The 22,147-nt window shown below is 36.0% G+C and overlaps 1 protein-coding gene across 1 annotated transcript; it reads left to right on the forward strand.

Annotated features, from left to right (window-relative positions):
• The first annotated feature begins 6,379 nt into the window (after positions 1-6,379).
• Positions 6,380-22,138, forward strand: ppa2 (inorganic pyrophosphatase 2). Its single transcript, XM_053501295.1, has 12 exons — positions 6,380-6,606; positions 8,713-8,777; positions 12,496-12,540; positions 12,747-12,800; positions 12,985-13,104; positions 13,195-13,281; positions 14,517-14,643; positions 14,721-14,848; positions 19,273-19,358; positions 19,447-19,516; positions 21,000-21,039; positions 21,636-22,138. The coding sequence occupies exons 1-12, from the start codon at positions 6,435-6,437 to the stop codon at positions 21,662-21,664; spliced, it is 1,023 nt and encodes a 340-aa protein (XP_053357270.1). The 5' UTR covers positions 6,380-6,434; the 3' UTR covers positions 21,665-22,138.
• The last annotated feature ends 9 nt before the right edge of the window (positions 22,139-22,147 follow it).

The following is a 22,147-nucleotide window of genomic DNA, read 5'->3' on the forward strand; positions in this document are numbered from 1 at the left end:
CTGATTTAATAGCTTTCTTTCAGCATTAAGCAATTTTGTTGGCCCAACTTAATGTTCTTAGGTTCAGTCAAATTAATTTTATTAGGTTCATTTAACTTATTTACTACAGCTGCGTCCAACATAATTTAATACTTTTAACATAAATGAATAGCGTTGGTACAACACATTTTTCAGTTGTAAATTAAGTTGATCCAACTCAAGTAAATTTAAATTTAAGCCCTGGTCAACAGAATTCTGTGAAGGAAGGAAGCATAAGACAAACGGGATAAAACAGAGATTTTTATTTTACACCAGCAGCAACTTACAAATGAGGTCTCAATTTAAAAAGATGTACAAAACATAAAACACCACAAATAAGTATTAATCATAGAAAAACAATTAAACACCAACAGAAACATTTTGTACTTTATAACTGTACGTTATGACTTTTAAATATGACCGTTAGAGACGGTTGGTCAGGTAACTCCTGAAGTCAGATGCAGACAGGACACTTTCACTCACAAACCCCTGTGAAAAAATACAGAGAGATATTCAATTAAAATTTATGATACTTAATTTAGCAAATGAACAATATTTATACTTTCTTCCTCTCGCTTCACAACTCATGAGAACAGACCGAAACCAGAACCGAACAGCAGATTAAGCATGCGCATATAACCGTCTGTATTTTAAGTGTGATTAAAAATACAAGAAATAGCTTAAACCAAAATAACGTGACGAAACATCGCTAAACAGCAGGTGTCATTTATGTTCCGTATTTAGTTTCTATTTAGAAAGATGGGAATTAATTCCTGCTTACCTTTTCCACACGCCCGCCAAACGTTTGTCTTCTCAACACGCTGTGTTCTCTTCTCGCGATATTTCTGGTTTTGCTATTTCCGGTTTTCACAGTGACAAGATCTCTTTGGTTTATCTCAACATGATTAAATCTAATACATGTTAAGTTGTTGAATTTCATGTAAATACAACATAATTTATTCATGTTCATCTTGGAAACATAAAATTATTATGTACAAAACACATATTACATTTAAGTACATGTAACAGGTAGCCATGTTCATTTTTTTGAGTGCAGGTCAAAATAACACAGTAAAACACAGATCAAAAGAGGTAACCAGAATAAAGTCAGATGCGAGACAAATAATGACTAAACTCAAGGTCTATACGTATGTACACCAGACCAAACAAGCTACTCAAAAAATACAGAGGTGCATTGTGGGAAATGAACTCCAACAACGATCAGAGTCTCTGGGCACGAGGAACCCCTCAAGGGGTTATTCCTGACATTACCCAAACCAAAAAAAAAGAGGCAATAGAAACATACGGTTCTTAAAATCAAGAGGCAGAACATAGATAGAATTCTCAATTAAAAGTGGCAAAGCAAGCATGAAATTCTCAAATGGGGAGGCGGAGCAAACACAAAGTCCTCAAACCCAGGAGACAGAACAGTGCCTCAAGCTCCTCAAACGCTGGTGCCGTGTCAAACATGATGTTTCCAAAGCCAAGTGATAGAAGTGCTGCACTACTCTTCAATCCTGCCAGAGACAGCAGCATGTTCTTGACACCAGAGAATGCAGCTATATAAGGCGGAGAGGGTGCAGTATCGGGTTGAGACAGGGCCAAGCTCAGGAGGCTCAGGCAGTGCAAGGCATGGCTTCATAGTAAAAGAGTTCAGGTGCAGAATTGGCTTGACAGCGGTCCAGATCTTTTAACTATAAAAAACATTTGGCCTATAATTTACCCCAAAATATATCAAAGACGACAAACACCTATATCGGGCAAGAATGGAATCAAATTTCAACACCAAAACTTCAGAACTCATAACCTCAATGCCCAGATGTCTTGAAACTGTTTTGAAAAATAGAGCAGATGCTACATCATAGTAAACTTGGCCCAGTCCCAACCTGAAGCAGGCACCCATTTTAAAATTAGCTCATTTTCTGCATAAAATAAAAAAAAAATCTCAGTTATGTTCTATTGTAAATCAAATATGAGTGCCACTGAGTTTGTCAGAGAGAGTAATCCTGCCCTGTGGCACTGTCCATATGTATTCTGTGTGCTGTGTATATGTGAGTGTATGTGTATGTATGTATATGCGTAAGTGAGTGCACGTGTGTATATTATTGCACATGATCACATACTGTTCATTAAAATAGACATGATTTACATTAGGATTGTTGATAAATAAATTTAAGGTGTCCTACTGCAGCCATTACTTTAAAACAAGGAGTATAGTGTTTAAAGCTTTCCTAGAATTATAACTTTTTTATAACGACACCTTTGTATGTTGTGGTCCTAAATTGAACATATGTCCATATCCCTAGTCATGTGCACAGGGATATTATAGCAGTGCTAGCAACAGCAGGTAAAATAGCTAAATCGAGGTACCTTGTATTCTGATGCATATCTTAATGCATATGGCTGATTAAATGCTTACCATCCTCTACTGCAAAACCCAATACAGATTTTTGCTAAAATCACATCGAATATTGGACATAAATAAGTGACCGCAAGTAACCGGTTTCTGAACGATCCACTTTAACAAAAGGAAAATTATATTACATATTATGCCAAATAACCCTGTCCAGGGTGTACCCTGCCTCGTGCCCTAAGCCTCATGGGATAGGCTCCAGGTCCCCGCGACCCTGAATACAGGATCAAACGGTATAGAAGATGAGTGAGTAAGATTATGGCAAATATAAATTTGCCACAATGCGATTAACCTCATTTAGTTTTATGTTTAAACAACTTTTTTTTTCCATTGAAATCCATTTAACAACATAAAAAACAAACACATTTACCGCAAGTCATAGCTGTTGCTTAACAGGATTGTGCATGTTCACACTTTACAAGAGCTTGAACAAACTTGAAAAAGCTTTTTTACTAGCCTGACTAAAGAGAAAGAGAGGGAAAATTTTAAGTACATTTTTTAAGGTTATGTAAAATTTAATAATTAGAGAAAGATTGCTGTGGGTTTTTTCTACTTGCAGTCGAGCATTGAGCAATTTTCTTCTCTTAAATTTATTTCATACATTCAGGTGCCTCATTAATGTCGTCATGTTGTCTGTTGGGACAGCGAAGTCCTGTCTGTCTATATTGTATCATGTGCTGATAATATTATAATAGACGATAAAATGGAGAGACAGTTTTGCTGACTGTAAGGCTTTTAAAAGAGCACAGACCCCAGGAGTCAGGAGGTGAAGGAAAAAAAATGCTGTTCAATTACAGTAAGTGATCAAAAACAAAACGCAAGCAGTCACTCAGTTTTGAAGAAGGGGAAATGAGGGATGGAAAAGCAAGTGCAATATTTGGGTATGTCAAAGTTAACCATGGTCAGATGAGGCGCATCTGTGAACCAAGTCAGTACACTGTAAAATCCCCACCTAGATAAATGTTGAATATTGTATTGTTGGCCCAACTTCTTACCGGGGTATTTGTTGAAACAACAGGTAACACTGTGTACAAAAATATTATTACATAATAAATATTCCAATCTACTGTGTACTATAAAAAATAAAAGGTTTTGTTAGGTTAAAGGGTTAAAAGGTTTTTGTTTTTACATTGGTCAGAACTCTCTTTTAATTATATTATTTTTCACATATTGGAGAATTTCTGTATGTCTGTAATAGTGTTGGTAACCATCATTAATGGTTTTTAGACATAGTTAAATGTTTTAAGCTAAAAATATGCTGATCAGCTTTATAAATAACATATTTTGTTGATTTTTTTAATTGACAGCTGTTGCCATGCATCAGATCTAACGAGCTGATTAATGTCTGAAACCTTGTAAAAAGAATCTAAGACTCTGGAACTCTAAGGGTGCCCAAACTTTTGCAGAGTGCAAAAATAATGTTTTCTGGTTTTTATCTTTGTTTAATTTATGACATAAATGTATTTACTGTATGTATTTGTATTCTCCTTTACAGATTGGCAAATGTAGTAGGAATTAAGGAAATGGCCCTCTCCTTGCTCAGATCCTATTTGACTGATCATTCTCAGTTTGTAAATTTAAATGGTGACTATACTGCATGTTGTAAAGTGAAGTTTGGTGTTCCATAGCGTTCGGCTCTACTTTGGACATATACAGTAAAGCATTAAATGGTCTCACACTGCAGTATCTGAGTGAACTGCTAGTATTTTACAATCCGCCACGCCTACTTCAATCAAAAGATGCAGGCTGCATACATTTCTACTATGTGACACACACTGTAGTTGAGCCCTGACTCTAAGCTTTGTAGTCAGCATGCTTGCTGGCTCACCAACATTGATGAGATTTACTCATTAGGTATTAAAACTGATACTGAATGATGTTTTTTTGATATTCAATAGTATTGGAGTAATTCGGTCAGTACCATAAAAGTATTAAAGTTCCATACACAGCCTTATTATAACAGTCTGACTTAAAAGTCATATAAAATGTAATTTGTACTCATGTTGTTTTTAAAGCTGTGATGACACTGCTTGCACTTCGGTTGGTTATGTCTGTGTGAAGGCTGTCTAAAGTTTAATTTTTGCTTTGTATGGCTTGTCTAACGGTCTCTCTCTGTTGGTCATGATTGTACTGAAAAAAATATATTAGCTTTATAGCTAATTTAGCTGGACATTGCTGCACACTAACAGTGTACTCACTGACACCCAGACAGAACTGCTCCAACTATGGCAAAGGGCATCAGTGCTAGATTAAGGAAGCGACATTTCAGTCCCAATCTTCCATTAATAATCATCTCAAATGTCCATTCCCTTTATCATAAAGTTGATATCTACTATGGATGCAAATACGTATCCTTCAAAAAGGCCAGTAACCAATACCTTGTTAGATAAAACTGTTCCTGATTACTGAGGTCAATCTGGAACGTTTCACCATCTTCAGACAGGATAAGGGGTTTAGACACGCTCTATGTCAACGACATGTGAGCTGAGACAAAATCTAATTTAAGTACACACACAAGAAAGAGAGAGAGAGATAGTTATAGTTTAAAATACATTAGGCTTGTTCCGTATTGAATCTATATGAGGCACTGTTTTGTATTTTTGAGTATCAAAGTGAAATACACATAGATAAATATGACCAATTAGACAGGGTGATTTGTATGAAACACAGTCAGTCAGCTGATGGAAGGAAACCCTTGTTTATCTCAGCCTGTTTGTCATGGTCTCCCCCTTATCATTGGTCGGGAATCACGACCTAGGGCAGGGTTTTGCCGAGGGGACAGTACTGAGTGCGTAGGGGAAAAGAAATAAAGAAGTAGAGAATGATAATAACAGTATTTTAATTAGTAATTGGTTTTCTATCACTCATTTGTGCATTCCCTTGTGAGGTAATTAACCTTCGTGTTACCCCAATTCTACAGAGAGACAGGGGACTGACTGGAAAGGTCTCTCAATCAGAAGTACAGGCAGGAAAAAAAAAAAAACACAATTAATTTAGTAAAATCACAATTAATTTAGTAAAATCACACATATTGAAAATCACACTACGGAAAGCCACCAAATAAACAACAGATCATCTATAACACTGTGCTGTACCATTACACAGGCATATTTCATTCTTCCCTTATTTGCGAATTAAAAGAGATTTGCACAAAAATAAAAAGAATTATATAAAAAAAGAATAATATATAACCGGATCTACACACCCAGAGGGGGAATGGTTAAATGTAATATTGACTATTAATTGGAAATGTGTAATGTTCAGATGCTGGTCGAATAAAAAAAAACTGAATAAAGGAAAAAAGAATAAAAGTCAAATCAATTATGGTCACATTTTTAAGAAAGGAAGGAGAGAAACAAAAACAAAGGTTTGTAGCTGTTATCTCTTTATAATATTATTTTTTTAAGGTAAAATACGCAAGTATAAAACTTATGTTTGTTAAAGTGGCTGATGTTACGTCTGTTAGTCTTAATATCCAGTGCTTCATGTCATAACAGATTTTTTGGGGGAGTTGTGCCAGTTCGTCATACACACTGAAACCACTGTCCAAGGGGTAAGATCAAGTGCCACAGCTCCAGAGGAAACAGAACTTAAAGCTGTGCAGTCAGGCAAATCAGTCTCCAATAACTTATAGATACATTAATCTCTTATTTCTATTTCCTGGAGTTGGCAACTTTAGGTAAACCTTCAATCATTTATTAATAAATGGTAATTTGAGATAATGAGATTATAATCAGATTATATTTCGAAAATGCCTAATAAAGATAATGTGATATTACTGTAAAGTGATACTGAAGCATAACTATAGCTTAGCTGATTTCTAGGTGTGTGTGTGTGTGTGTGTGTGTGAGAGAGAGAGAGAGAGAGAGAGAAAGAGCAAGAGCAAGCGGCCTGCCAGGTGGTGGCAGTGTGGCCCAGGAGATGGAGCCAGAGGTCGGTTGGCGGTAGAGGCGTTCCCGCAGAAGAAGCATGAGGATCTGAGCGCCCCTGAGCTAAAGCTAACATGATGCGCTTGCTCTTCCGGTCGGCTGCGGGTTGCTGTCGACCATTCCTTCCACAGCACACTCCACACATCGGGGAGAGCTTCTCCAGAGTTGCTTTTCACAGAAAAATGTTTCATTACATGACAGAAGAGAGAGGCCGACCGAACTCTCCCGACCACCGGATCTATTTCAGTAAGTTAAGTTACCTCAGGCTAGCCGCTAGCTAAGGTTTAATACACCTGTGGGTTAGGTGTTACACAAGTCAAACTCGAAATAAACAAAATGTTTCCATATGGCTCTTAAAATCTAAAAGAGCGCCCTTTTTATTTAAATTAAACAAATTGTTTATGTGTACAATGCATTCTGCATTGCCCGTGCTAGAGTCGTTCGGATATATTTCCGCGCGTGCGCAGTTAAATGTTTCACCCTAAGGACCGTAACAGTATACACAATACATCGGTGTATATGATCGGTGTCATACAGGGATAAAATAAAACGCCACTCATGTACACAAACTTGTATAACTGTTTCATATATGTGTATGCAAGTGTTTCATATTTGTGTGGATGAGTGAACTTTCATATAAACCTATACGGCGCCTACTTTTATACACAGACACAGCACAGAGTGAACCAAGCGACTTTCCTAAAGGACCAAGGTGTTACATTAAACAACACAGAACTGCACAGGACTAGAAATTATACTTAAAACCCTGGATAACATAAAGTACAGAACAGTACAAATTTATAATCTGACTTAAAGTGCAAAAATAAGATATTGCAATATGATGAGCAAATGTAAACATTTCAGGACAGTATCTTTAGTATTTAAAAGTTTGTAACTATTAGGATGAAATAGGAAACTGTTGCATAAAACACCTAACAAGTAAGTATTGTGTAAAAAAAAAATGTGCTTTGGTCCCCATGTGAACGTTCTTTGTGCAACATCTTTAGGTCCTTGGGGACATCTTTAGGATAGTTTCAGTGTAGTGTTACAAATCAGGGCCCGTGTTACCAATCACTCCTAAAAAACACACTCAAAATTGTTTTAGAAAAAAAAATTGTAGATAAAGTAGGTCATAAAAGTTGGTTACGAAGCTTCCTACTTTTACTTTCAGCGGGAAGTGGGACTGCTCCTAGGAAACAGTGTGATGTCACTTTATACAACACCGTAAGTTAAGCTACATATTATTGTGGGTGTTTTAAAAAAAAAAAAATTAATATATATATTTTTTTATTTTAAATGGCCTAGACGCAAAATGGTGAAATTAGCACCAGTTGTGTGAGAGCTTACGGCACATTTCCGACATTGTCGACTACGTCATTGTTTCAAAGCTGCATCTTCGCTGTTACTAGGAAATGTAAAGTAATACTAAAAGTATTTTAGGTGCTGGGTCATATCGCTATATATCATACAACAATACATTGTGCAGAAAGAGAAAGCTGAAAATCATCAGAAGAGAGAAAGCAAAAGGATTGGTTAGAAAGTGATGGATGAAATTTATAGCAGTGTATATGCAGTTGAACACTCAGCTGTTTATATTATACTGTCATCTAGATCTAAATTGACATTTTCAAGCAATAGCATATCCAAAATAGTGCACAATTAAGCAAGGAGGTTCACGTCATAATTCGAGATTAATGTGTTACGGATAAATCAAGCGTACAGCTCAAGCTTTTAACCTGGTAAAATGTAAATGACACAGGGCACCGTAACTATATTTGTTTCTTACAATGCATCTAACTGTGCATCCATAAATTCTCTCTCTGCCTCACACACAGTCTGCATACATGCGTGCACACACAAACACAGACAAACTTTCTTCCCTTCTCTTTTCATTGCAACACACTCTTAAAAGACACATACTTCGGGATATATACAGTACTATATATCCAGGAGATCCCCCGATAGTATATAAGACACTACGGTAATCTGTCATATGTTCTCCAAAAAACATTAAATTTGAAGTTGTGAAGGTGAACTTTTGACAGGTACTGAATATTTTTGGTTCTAAATAAAACAAAACGTTCTTTAGATTGTTTACATTCAATCCTCCAAAGGTCTCGCGGACATCCAGGGAACCTCCCCGAATAACGTCTTAGGAATGTACAACATACACAGTGACTTTTAGTGGATGTTCTGTTTGTTTGTTTGTTTGTTTGTTTGTTTGTTTGAATGGATGGCTGTGAATCCTCTTTTGGCTTTGAAGTAGAACTTCCATTCAATGTTCAACCTGAATAACTCTTCACTCTTTACTGGATAAAAAGCAGTTGTGTATCTTTCCTTGTTATTCAACAGAAACCTCAAAAGGAAAATACATTTCTCCGTTCCACGACATCCCCCTCTATGCAGTTGATCACCAGGTGGGTTTGGCCTGACGGTAATGTAAAATTCACTATTACTGCTAATCTCGAAAATGTCAAATGACTGACTTAATTATCTTTTTTTCCCCCAAAACTGCCGCTGAATTCTAAGTGTTATAGAATGTGTTGATTAATGTTTTATAACAGCAGCTCTCAGTTGCAAGTCATAAGTTGTTATTAATGATCTGATTCTTATACATTCGGGTGATTCCATCTCAAATCAACCAGTGGGTTCCACCACATGATCACAGATTTTGCTGATTTTTTCACCAATTGTTGGTATTGGCATGAAAATAAAACCCCCCAATTTTTTTGTCCCAACTCCCGCTCGTTAAAAAATGGCAGCCATTTTGATTTTTGGCCTCGACGCGCTTCGAGACGTGCCATGCCCCTTTTTGAAATCCTCTTTTTCTAGATAACTTACTTGCTGTATGTCATATGGAGATGAAACTGGGTATATTTATGTAATTTTTCATGTAGATTCAGATTCTGCAATCAGAATTTGGCTATCTCTTGTGGTTATGGAGATTTCTGAAAAACCATTTTTTGGGGGTACCCCTTTTTGACCCCCCCAGAACCCAAGGTCTGCATGTATATATGTCACTCAAAAAAATAGGGGTTACTTCACATCACCTTATCTTGAAAATAAATAAAAACCAGAGTTGTGTTATGCCTTGTTTTATAGAAATCATCAAAAATGAATTGTCCAGGTTTTGCAACATTTTATGATTTGACACACAGAAATGTACTGCAATATCTGTAGAATACTTCTCCTTTCAAAGTAAAAGTAACCTTAAATTCTTCTGTAATGCATATCTAGTCAAAGACTGTTTCTCTTGGAGTTCTTTTAAATAAACAGCTTGGGCCTTGGCTGTATAGTGATGAGCTGTGCAGGAGTCACATTTTTCACAAAGTCTCATAATAAAATCAGACACAAAGACATGTCAGAAATTTTGCCATGGCTTTCATGATTCCAGTGCTTGAACTGAACAGTGTCATCTGGGTCCAAATCAGCATTTTCAAATATACCATCAAGATTAGGGCTGGGAAAAAGCATGGCGGCCGCGGAGAATGAGAAGGGCGAAAGCGGATCGTTGATGAACCAGAATTGGTTTGTAAAAATGGTGCAACTTCAGTAGTGTGGAACTGGTTTGGTTTTCGCCCGTCAGATACCCAACAAAGCACAATTTTTTGTAGAACATAACAAGCAAGCGGGTCGTCGTGGCGAAGGGAGGAAACACCACAAACCTTTTTTATAATTTAAAGCAGAAGCACTTGTTTGAGTACAACAAAGCTGTTAAAGTACGTGTAAAACTTCCATAAGCCGTAGCATAATTTATCCATGTTTTTTGTTTGCTTGTTTTGTTTTTACTCAAGAGTTTTGAGTTTTATTATTTGACCTATTTATTTACCACACTGCAGTTTTATGTTGCAAAGCAACTCTTTTTAAGTTTTGTGTATATTATACATGGTTATGCTCAGGATATGTCAGCCCATTTCCACTGGAACTGCCTTTTGGTTAAATTGTCAGCAAGGAATTTGCATTTGCACTGTTAAAATTTTATATAGCTTTAATGCACATACAAACAGCTGCTAGTTAATAGAAAATAAGTTGATGTTTTTTTTTTTTGCACTAATAAAGTTTTGGAATTGTAAAGTATTTTGTCTCGTGTCAATCATATCGTCAATTATATCGTTATCGCAAATGTTCAAATATATATCATGATAAATATTTTTTGGCCATATTGCCATTCCCTAATTAAGATAATCAGATACTTTTGATTGGGGGCCACTGCTCACGCCTGTGCAACATAGTCACGAGAATCCAAAGAACAGACAAGTTTTGCCATCAAGTCTTTGTAATCAGATTGTGATTAAGACAACAAACTACATTGGAAAGATTCAGTAAAAGAATTAACATAAATGAAACACACTCAATTAGTACGAAGAAAAAGATGATGCAATCATCAAGTTCCTTGAGTGCGAGGTCACTCATGGAGTTGGTTGGAGATGATTCAACTTTCTGATCAGTATGAACCTGAATTGTTCAGTTACAGGATACTGTTTGACAGTGATACATGTATCTTACATGTACCACCATAAAATAACACATTTACTGGTAGATAAGGCCTATTGTGTAGATCCATGTACATTCTCTGTATATAAAATGTGTATCAAATCGTAAAACATTTGCAAAACCTGGACAATTCATTTTTGATGATTTCTATAAAACAGGGCATAACACACCTCTGGTTTTTATTTATTTTCAAGATAAGGTGATGTGAAGTAACTCCTATTTTTTTGAGTAACGTATATACATGCAGACCTTGGGTTCTGGGGGGTCGAAAAGGGGTACCCCCAAAAGATGGTTTTTCAGAAATATCTCCATAACCACAGGAGATAGCCAAATTCTGATTACAGAATCTGAATCTACATAAAAAAATTACATAAATATACCCAGTTTCACCTCCATATGACATACAGCAAGTAAGTTATCTAGGAAAAGAGGATTTCAAAAAGGGGCGTGGCATGTCTTAAAGCACTTTGAGGCCAAAAATTAAGATGGCTGCCATTTTTTAACGAGTGGGAGTTGGGACAAAAAAATTGGGGGGTTTTATTTTCATGGCAATATCAACAATTGGTGAAAAAAATCAGCAAAATCTGAGAGGTGATGGTGGAAAATTTCTCTTCCACTGGTTCATTTGAGATGGAATCACCCATGGGTGATTCCATCTCAAATCAACCAGTGGGTTCCACCACATGATCACAGATTTTGCTGATTTTTTCACCAATTGTTGGTATTGGCATGAAAATAAAAAACCCCAATTTTTTTTACAGGATACTGTTTGACATGGATACATGTATCTTACATGTACCACCATAAAATGACACATTTACTGGTAGATAAGGCCTATTGTGTAGATCCATGTACATTCTCTGTATATAAAATGTGTATCAAATCGTAAAACATTTGCAAAACCTGGACAATTCATTTTTGATGATTTCTATAAAACAGGGCATAACACACCTCTGGTTTTTATTTATTTTCAAGATAAGGTGATGTGAAGTAACTCCTATTTTTTTGAGTAACGTATATACATGCAGACCTTGGGTTCTGGGGGGTCGAAAAGGGGTACCCCAAAAAAATGTTTTTTCAGAAATATCTCCATAACCACAGGAGATAGCCAAATTCTGATTACGGAATCTGAATCTACATAAATATACCCAGTTTCATCTCCATATGACATACAGCAAGTGAGTTATCTAGGAAAAGAGGATTTCAAAAAGGGGCGTGGCATGTCTTAAAGCACTTTAAGGTTTAAAATTAAGATGGCTGCCATTTTTTAACGAGTGGGACTTGGGACAAAAAAATTGGGGTTTTTTATGTTCATGGCAATATCAACAATTGGTAAAAATCAGCAAAATCTGAGAGGTGATGGTGGAAAATTTCTCTTCCACTGGTTCATTTGAGATGGAATCACCCTTATGTAAAAGTAAGGGAAGAGTAACATGTTACTTTAGATAATATCTAGTAATTATCACATATTATTGTTATAGAAAAATAATAAGTAATAGTAATATATTACGTTCACATAAAAGTAACTAGTAAGAGTCATATTATTTTTTAATTAGTAACTAACAAAACACTGTCATTGAACATGCAATGTTGTTTTTTTCATAATTCTTAAAACGTAATGTATTTACTTTCATATTCCAGGAGAACAGTGTACCAAGGAAAAGACAGAAATGCTCTGACAGTGAGGTGATTGTTTTCTTTCAGACGCCTCTGAATAAGTGAAAACTGCTCAATCTGGTGATTTTAATCTTCCATGACTTAAAATTAAAGAAAGAAATTCACACTCCATAGCCTGTGTTTACAACCACATTGTAATTGGCAAAAATACTACTGCATGATAATTACAGATGTCTGCTGATGTATGTTTCATTATTTTGTTAACCTTTTTTCAGATTCTGTTCAATATGGTTGTGGAGGTTCCTCGCTGGTCAAATGCCAAGATGGAGGTGTGTGGGTGTGTGTGGGGTTCATCTTAATTACAGACAAAATGCAGAAACTGTAAATGTCAATGTTTAGTTAGCTATGTACATGATGCCTATATGTGTTTTTTTAAAATCCTATGAGGCGCTGCGCAAATGATCCTTTAGTGTAGATATTTGGTTGGGTGGTGTAAACACTTTTTGGTTGCAGATCGCCACAAAGGAAGCTTTGAACCCCATTAAACAGGACATGAAGAAAGGCAAATTGCGATATGTGGCTAACGTCTTCCCACATAAAGGTTACATCTGGAACTACGGTGCTCTGCCTCAGGTGTGTTTACAATTTACAGTATGTCACTGTACAGGGCTATAAATTTGTTTTCATAACACTGATTATGGCTTTTATTTTGGGTTGGAGCAGACCTGGGAGGATCCCAGTCATATGGATAAGGACACCAACTGTTGTGGAGACAATGACCCAGTAGACGTGTGTGACATCGGCACCCGGGTTAGTTATAATAACAATACTAACAATAACCGCCTTATGTTGGTCATTAAAGTGTATTAGCATGGAAAACTAAAAGCTAAACAAAGCTACTTGTGTTAGATTACTCTTTTGTATTAATTTGTATTCTTATTATGGGTCATAACATAGTATTGCCTAGGATTGCATGATGTTTCTTTTTACCTGCTTTGGGTTTAGTTATTTTAATGTGATAAACCATTTAATTGATCAGTACTGAAAGACCCCATTTGATAGTAAACATATTTAATTGATGTTAGGTATGCTCTTTTACGTTTTTTAGAAAAAATGTCCAATAGATTTTATTGTAGCATTATCACAGTCAGGGACATGCTGTTGTACTTTATTTAACCAGTTATTTTCCTTCATGGGGGTTAATTAATCATGGGGGTGGTGGACAATCCTGAGACCCTTACGATTTTTACTTTATATTTCTTGTTAGAATATCAGCTCTGTTAACTCCGAATTCTGTGGTTGAATCCCCAATAGTGTTAAATGGAAAGCTAGTGTGCAATGTAGAGTGTACAATTCCTTGTTCTGCACACCAGGTAATGCCCATCAGGGGTTAGAGAGGGATTTTTATGATTAAGCTTCGTGTTAGAAGCTAGTTGGCAGGTGTTAGCCATGAACACTGACGTTTCTGAGGCGATTCGGGAAGACTTAAAAGTGATCACTAAGGAGACAGCATGTTGTTTTAGATCGCATAACATTACCAGATGTGTTTTCTTGCTGAAAGTGCTTCTATGACTGGTTTTAAATGTGGGATTTGGTAACAGCTGCTCTCTCCACAGTACTGCAGACCATACAGACTTACTTTCATCCATGCCATAACCGACAGTTAGTTTATTTCATTAGTACTGTAGGGCGCACTATTCAGTCTGCCCGACTTCATGAAGTGAGCTTAGACATGTGAAAGGGTGGTACTCGCTTTACTCACCTTTGTGAAGTGAGCTTACACAGGTGAAACAGCAGTTCTTAGCACAGTGTGCTCTGGCCGGTGCGATGATGGCATAGCGAGCTCATTTTTAAAGTCCCCATGGCGTGGGGTATCACTCTGCTCACATGCTACTACGTTTTTGAATAGAAATAAACTTGAGATGATTTTAATTATTTCTTCTAGAATCTATTAAAATTTAAAGTGTGCAGTAGTTTGCTAGCTAAAGGTCTACTTCTATTTCTGGCAAACTCTTCCAGTTTTAAAAGTGCATGTATGTTTTTAGGTGTGCATCTCTGGTCAGGTGATACAGGTAAAAGTGCTCGGAATACTGGCTCTGATTGATGAAGGCGAGACTGACTGGAAAGTTATTGCCATCAACACGGCCGATCCTGACGCTAATAAACTTAACAGTAAGTTAAAACACTTACAGTATAATAACCTCACTCAGCACAGGGTGCCATTATTTAATTCACTGCTTAATTTTCAGGTATTGAAGACGTTCGTATAAACAGACCCGGTCATCTGGAGGCAACAGTGGATTGGTTTAGAAAATATAAAATACCTGATGGGAAACAGGAGAACCAGTTCGGCTTTAATGCACAGTTTAAAGACAAGGTACATTAATATTAATGCTGCGCAATTAGTTGCATAAATATCCTTAATAAATACGATTGCGATATGTAACTATTAAACATTCTGTATTCAATCTCAATATGCATCTTTAAAAATCGCAATATTAATAATAATAACAGGACATGTCAATTCAAAGGTCAAGCTTAACCATAAATAAAAGGATAAGGATTTAAAATAAAAGGATTTTTAATTCATATCTTACCAAACCAAAAACTGATGCACTTAAAAATACTGCGCATGCTTGTTAGAGACAGAGACAAATAAAATTTTCAGTGATGTATAATGATTCTTTTGCATGACAATTTATATATCATCAGTGAATTGTTTTATTTATATAGTGGTTTGCATTCAAGTATAAGGTGGTAAATGTTGCAGTTCTGCTATAATCCTGCAGTTGGTGGACTATTCACGCGTTGGTAGGCTGTACAGCATCTTGTTTAAAATTATACCAAAATATGAAGAAAAATATAGGATTTTTTTTTTTTTTTTAAATCACAATACTAACAGAATCACACCACTAATCAAGTTATGTAACTTTTTATTAACATGGTGCTCTTGGTGATTTGGGATGTCAGCTCGTATAGGTGAAACGGTAATGATTAGTCTGCCCACCTTTATGGTGTAAGATCGGACAGGTGAAAAAGTGGGAAAATTTAATTCATGTAATTTTGGTTATTAAACAGTTTGTTTTGGTAAGAGATCTTAGTAAAATAATTTTTCTTGGTTTTATGAATATAAGATACCATTCACATAAAGTCTCAGTATCACACTAAAGCAGGTTATTAATTTAAATTAATTAAGAAAAATAGATTTTAACTAGGGCTGTCAGTATCAACGTGTTACCACGTGATTAATGTAAAAATTTTAATGCATTGCTATATACTGTGTGTGTGTGTGTGTGTGTGTATATATATATATATATATATATATATATATATATATATATATATATAGGTCAATAAGTATTTGATCACCCTGTGATTTTGCAAGTTCTCTTACTTAGAAATCATGGAGGGGTCTACAATTTTTAGCATTGGTGCATTTCTACTGTGAGAGACAGAATCTAAAAAGAAAAAATCCGGAAATCACATTGTATGATTTTTTTAAAAACTATTAATTTGTGAATTACTGTGTCAAATAAGTATTTGATCACTTGCTTATCAGCCAGATTTCTGACCCTCAAAGACCTGTTATTTTGCTTTTAAATTGTCCAGCTACACTCTGCTCATGATTCTAATTTAGTTGCACCTGTTTGAGGTTGTTAGCCGTCATAAAGACACCTGTGCACCCCACAATCAGCCAAAGTCTAAGTAGATACATGGGGTATCAATGATGCTAAGAATGGTGAAGGATTAGCCCAGAACTACACGGGAGAAGCTGGTCAATGCCGTGAAGAGAGCTGGGACCACCGTTTCCAAGACTACTATCAGTAATACACTAAGACGGTTTAAAATCATGGCATTGCAAAGAAGGTTCCCCTGCTTAAGTCAGCCCATGTCCAGGCCCCTCTGAAGTTTGCCAGTGATGATCGGGATGATCCAGCGGAGTCATGGGAGAAAGTCCTGGGGCTGGAAGCATCATGCTCTGGGGGTGATTTTCTGCACAGGGGATAGGACGGCTGCACTGTAATAAGGAGAGGATGGACTGGGCTATGTATTGTGACATATTGGGCAAAAACCTCCTTTTCTCAGTCAGAGCATTAAAGATGGGTCGTGGTTGGGTCTTCCAACATAACAATGACCCAAAGCGCATAGCCAGGAAAACCAAGGAGTGGCTCCGTAAGAAGCATATGGCCTATTTAAAAGCAAAAAAACTGGCCTTTGAGGGTCAGAAATCTGTCTAATAAGCAAGTGATCAAATACTTATTTGACACAGTAATTCACAAATAAATTGTTAAAAAAATCATTCAATGTGATTTCCAAATTTCCAAACATCCTAAGCTGTGTTAAATGGCAAGTTTCATTATAAAATGCTAGTAAATCAAATTTAAATTTCAAAATACAGTGGAACCTCGGTCTACGAGTGTTCCTCAGGCCGAGCAAAGATTTTTAATAAATTTTGACTTGAAAAACGAGTCTTGATTTACGAGCACTGAGTATCTTGTTTCACGCATACGCTTCTTGTTTTGACCCCGAGCGTCACGTGATTACAACTAAGCCAACGGTTTTTCTCTCTTGCGCTGCGGAATTGTCTCCCCTGCTGGGTCTTACTGCTTGTCTCTTACTGGTATAATCAACATCCGTGCACGCGTGTACTAGTGTTGCGCGGGTCGGGTATTTTTCCAACCCGCGGGTCCCGCTTTTATGAAATTATTCGGCCCGCCCCGCACCACTGTATCTATTTTTACAACCCGCCCCGCCCTGCACCCGCGACCATTAAATAGACATACCAGGCATTGTAATTCAAATAAAAACAGCCTTTATTTCAGTCTGAAAGTGCTTGGAAACATCACCGTGTAAACTGGCAAAAACTTATGATTATGAATATGAACGATAAATCAGGTCATATTAATAACAAGATAATGATACACATTTTAAACATTTACAAAGCAGCGTTTGTAATCTAGGCTAAACAATTTTTTATTTTAGATTTGTATAGGGCAGGGCAGGTATTTCTAATTTAGCGTTTACAGCCTATGCTAAATAAACACTGACTTTTTTTTAATTTTATTTATCACACGGAAATGTTAATTTAGCGTTTTTACGTTCGCTGTGCAACCTGTGTTACTTGACGTAATCATGACGTAACCTTATCAAAGAACTTAATCAAATATAAAAATAGATATTCCCAAATATTTAATATAGGTTATAGGGAATTGCACACAACATACATGGATTTTTTTTTAATTTAATTTTGTTTTTAATGACCGCCCCAACCCGCTCGGCAAATAAAGTGACAATTTCTTTACCCGCCCCAACCCGACCCGCGGGTTACCAGATGACCCCCGCATCACTAGCGTACTGTTTTCTATAACACTGTGACCCCGTGTGTGTGTAAAACATATTTTATTTTGTGTTTGGAAGCGCATGTGTACAGCGCATGTACTGTTTCTTATAAAAGAAACTCTGCTCTGTCGCAGACCTTTTCATAGGTAAGGTGCTGTTTCATTTGTTTGTTTGTTTTACTTTACAGCAGTGATTGTTATTTTGCTCTCACACGGGTGTTATTAGCGATGTTTACTGCTAGTTTTTAGATAAAACAGTGTAGCGGGAGAGAGACGTTGATTTATGACCGCTGTTTACGGAAGTGTAGTCCAGTGTGGGAGATGCATTGTGGATAATGCAGTCCTGTCTGTGTGTGTGTGTGTGTGTGTGTGTGTGTGTGTGTGTGTGTGTGTGTGTGTGTGTGTGAACGCGAATGCGGCATGTAAGCTAGGATATAGAGTTTTGTTCTTCAGTAGTTTTTTTTTTTTTTTTTTGGATTTAAGTGCAGGATCCACCTGACAATGCAGCAAATAAAAGAACGGGCATCAACAAGTTTGTCCATCTCATCAGTATAAGGGCATGAATTAACAGGTTGTTACGCTGTCGCAAGCAACATTAAAATGAAGCGGAAAAGCTTTAATAATTTAGGAGAGAACAACAGTCTTTCCGTTAATGTGTGTGTTTAAACGAGAGGAGAAAGTTTTACGTGTAAGATGAGAAGGCGGAGACAGGAGGGGCTGAAAGCAAGAGTCTCCACTTACTCTAGCCTCACACACACAGCGCCTGTGTGCACAAACGGACACACTTATCTGCCAGAATTTATTGTTTACTTTTTTGAAAGTAAATGTGCAGGTTAATTTGTTTTATTTTTACTTTATATTTTGTATTAATTATTTTTATGTATTTTCTTTTTTTAGGCTCTAGAACAAATAATTTAAGTTTCCATTATTTCTTATGGGAAAATTTAATTTGGTTTAGGAGTGTTTTGGAAGACGAGCCCACTTCCGGAACGAAATATGCTCGTAATCCGAGGTTCCACTGTAGAAGGTTTAGTAATAAGGAAAAAAAGGAACAGTAAAAGGTTTCAATAAAACCAAAGTTGTATGCTTGAGTTACCTTAATTTTTACAAGAATACAATAAATGGAAGGTGGAAGTGGTGGCTCAGGTGGCTAAAGCTCTGGATTGTTGATTTTTGGATCTCGGGGTCCCAGTTTGAGCCCCGCTGCCGGTGGCTAATCACCCCCCAGATTCAGCAAATCTGATAAAAATCTGATATTTTTAAATATATAAAATATTTAACATTTAATTGACATCAAATATATTTGATAAAATATAAAATACGCAGTATTTCATATATATCAAATGATTGATAGATTGGTAACAAATGATGTAAATGGGTAATTATTACCTCTGTGTGTGTGTGTGTGTGTGTGTGTGTGTGTGCGTGTGTGTGTGTGTGTGTGCATGCATGCGCACTACAGGACTTTGCTATAGAGGTGATTAAATCGACACACACTTATTGGAAAGCTCTGGTGCAGAAACAGATAAAGTGTGGAGAGATCATGTGGTGAGTCTCATCACAGCATCACAGACTTAATCATAAGCTAAAATAATTATTTTACTGTTGTAAAATCATTTCCTTTACGTTCATTCAGTCAGAACTCATCAGTGTGTGACAGCCCGTTTCAATGCAGTGATGTCGATGCTGCTGCAGTGGTAAAAGCTGTGAGTAATTTGTGTTTTTATATAGCGCTTAGCATGTGTGATTTATAGCAAGATTGTAGCTGATAAATAAATGTGTGAGATTATAGCTGATACCTTTATAGCTAAGTGTGTGATTATAGCTAATTATGTTATTATGACATAATTAGCTGTCAGTGGGAAGGTAAATTTCCCAACATTCCATCAAGGTAAGAAAGTGTTACAAAACATTAAAGGAACTTTCTTTCCTTTTTCTAGTTACAGTGGAACCTCATGAACTGTTCATTAACGCCCTGAAGTACGAACAAATCCATTCCCCATCTTTTTTAACAAACCTCTCCTCGGAACACAACCCAGAAATGACCAAATCTGGTTATGACCAGAACTTAGGAACAAATTATGTTCGTGACTCAAGGTTCCATTGTATTTTACAGTGACTTGCTACACAATTACACTACACAATTAAAGCATGAGTTTGTTATAATCTATATATATATGAAACAGAATTTCAGTTTGACCGGTTGGTGTTTGCACAGGTAGTTCTGTCACAGCCATGTCACAGACATTCTTTACTAAATATAACTATATATAATATAACTATATATATTTATATTATATATAAATATAACATTTATCAAAATCTATTTTATACTGTGAGCCTGTCTCCTACGTTCCTTACTGACAGTAACAGTAGGTGGTGTCCTCACTCAATGTAACAGTTGCAGTAGGCATCTATGGAAGACAAACATCAACGTAACACTCTGCATGGGTACAGGTATGGGTATTCCTGAATGGGAATAGCATCCATGGTTACCTCGCCAAACCCCATTAATTGTTTCTGAAACTAACAGGTCACAATGCAATTTGTCTTGGATTTTTTTTTTTTTTTTTGCAATTTGTCTTGGATTTTTTTTAAAAATCCTGATGGTTAGATAAATTGACATACTACTGTACCAACCATGACTTATCATACCTACCAGAATACGATATAATTTCAAGAAGCACTGTAGGTATTTCCTTGTGCACCCAACTCTGGTTATAGTGGTTTTCCAATTATACTGACTACACACTTGATGTCAGTTATATCAATATATCAGTTTAAAACTTACTACTTGATTATTTAAAAAAATTACACATTTTAATGAACTAAAGTATGTTGTTATATAGTATAATAGGTATAATCAAAGTTAGTGATTTAGTTCTAGTACAAGTTTGGAGGAGTTTCAACAATGCCTGGGGATTTCCCTGGTATGACTTCAAGCATAAAGTGACTTTGCGAAAGAGAGTTGGCACAAGTGAAAAAAAAAAAAATTTATTTAATATGAGCGAGGTAAAATATAATGTGTATGCAAAAGTTGCTAAATATGAAAATAGGCCTAAATATAATGCCATATAGTAGCAGGATATTAGTTTTTTACTGTAAAAGTTAATCATTGTAGCTCACATATATAAATTTTACAAAAATTGGAACTTTGAATAACAGTGAGGTATTGTGTTGTGGTTTCAGGCTCCAGAGTATGGAAAGGCTTTACCACTTCCTCCAGAAGGTACAAGATTCTCTTGTTTGTCTATTAATATGCATATATACAGTACTGTGCAAAGTTATTGAGCCTTATTTTTTCATAGTTTGCTTTCAAAGACCAGACTTTCTTGTATTTGTAATGTAGTCTTGGAGAATAGTTATCCAGGCTTCCTAAAAGACTTTTATTGTCTCATTTGTTTTGTCCAATTCCTGTACCTGAGCAGTTTCAGATGTATGTTTTTGTTTGTTAGGCTGCACAGTGACCAATGAATCATTTAAGCTTAAAAACAGCTAACTGAAGCCATAAACTAGTGACAAACAGGTGCAGATGATGACAGCTGACCTGGCATGTGATTAGTATACCGGTGATGCTGAATGCTAAGTGGTTGGAACGGACGAGAAGACAAATAATGTTGCTGCTAAGGTTGTTACCAATTTTTTAATTGTCACTTTATGCACTTTTCAGCTTATCACAAAACATTTATTTCCATTTCTTATATCATATTATTTAATTAAATAGAAAATAAAGCTCAAGACTTTTGCAAAGTACTGTATTCATGTATATATTTATTTGTCTTTTTCTATAAAATATGTAACTACTTGTAAATGTTTCTTACACAGTGGATAAATGGCATTTCCTGTCCCAGTGATCCTGAAAGGTGTGAGCTCAATCCCTAATTTTGTTTAAAACACTGACACACCTGTATTTCTTTACGAGGTGGAAATGTTTCCATTTTCCCTTTCACCCAACAATTATATAAGCTTAATTTTGTAAGCTATTTAGGTCTGTTTCTTCGAGTGTATATGTATATATACACACACACACAATCTGCATCACTTCAGATATTAATAATTATAATAATATATAAGGAAGTTTGGTTTGGTGTATAAATATCATGTATTACTGGTTTTAATAAGTGACACCAGACAGAACCACATGTCAATGTGAGCACTTTTGTGTAACTAGATTGTGTGTTGGGTTAAGTTTTGCTTTGTTTTTGTTTATTTCAAAGAAATGGGATTTTAAAAGAAAGCAATGTTTTCAAGCTCATTAAATGTATTAAATGGGTGTAACTTGGGGTGTAACTTTTAATTTTTGTAAAAATAAATATGCCATAAATATACTAATACTG

The sequence above is a fragment of the Clarias gariepinus genome, chromosome 8 (genome assembly GCF_024256425.1).
Source record: "Clarias gariepinus isolate MV-2021 ecotype Netherlands chromosome 8, CGAR_prim_01v2, whole genome shotgun sequence".
Taxonomy (NCBI): domain Eukaryota; kingdom Metazoa; phylum Chordata; class Actinopteri; order Siluriformes; family Clariidae; genus Clarias; species Clarias gariepinus.

What these genes read in the sequence shown, in the direction of transcription:
- ppa2 (XM_053501295.1), top strand. Translation starts at nt 6,435, where the DNA reads ATGATGCGCTTGCTCTTCCGGTCGGCTGCGGGTTGCTGTCGACCATTC. An exon ending in TCTATGCAGTTGATCACCAG is followed by an intron (nt 8,778 to 12,495) that starts GTGGGTTTGGCC and finishes TTCATATTCCAG; the next exon opens with GAGAACAGTGTACCAAGGAA. An exon ending in CTGCTGCAGTGGTAAAAGCT is followed by an intron (nt 19,517 to 20,999) that starts GTGAGTAATTTG and finishes TTGTGGTTTCAG; the next exon opens with GCTCCAGAGTATGGAAAGGC.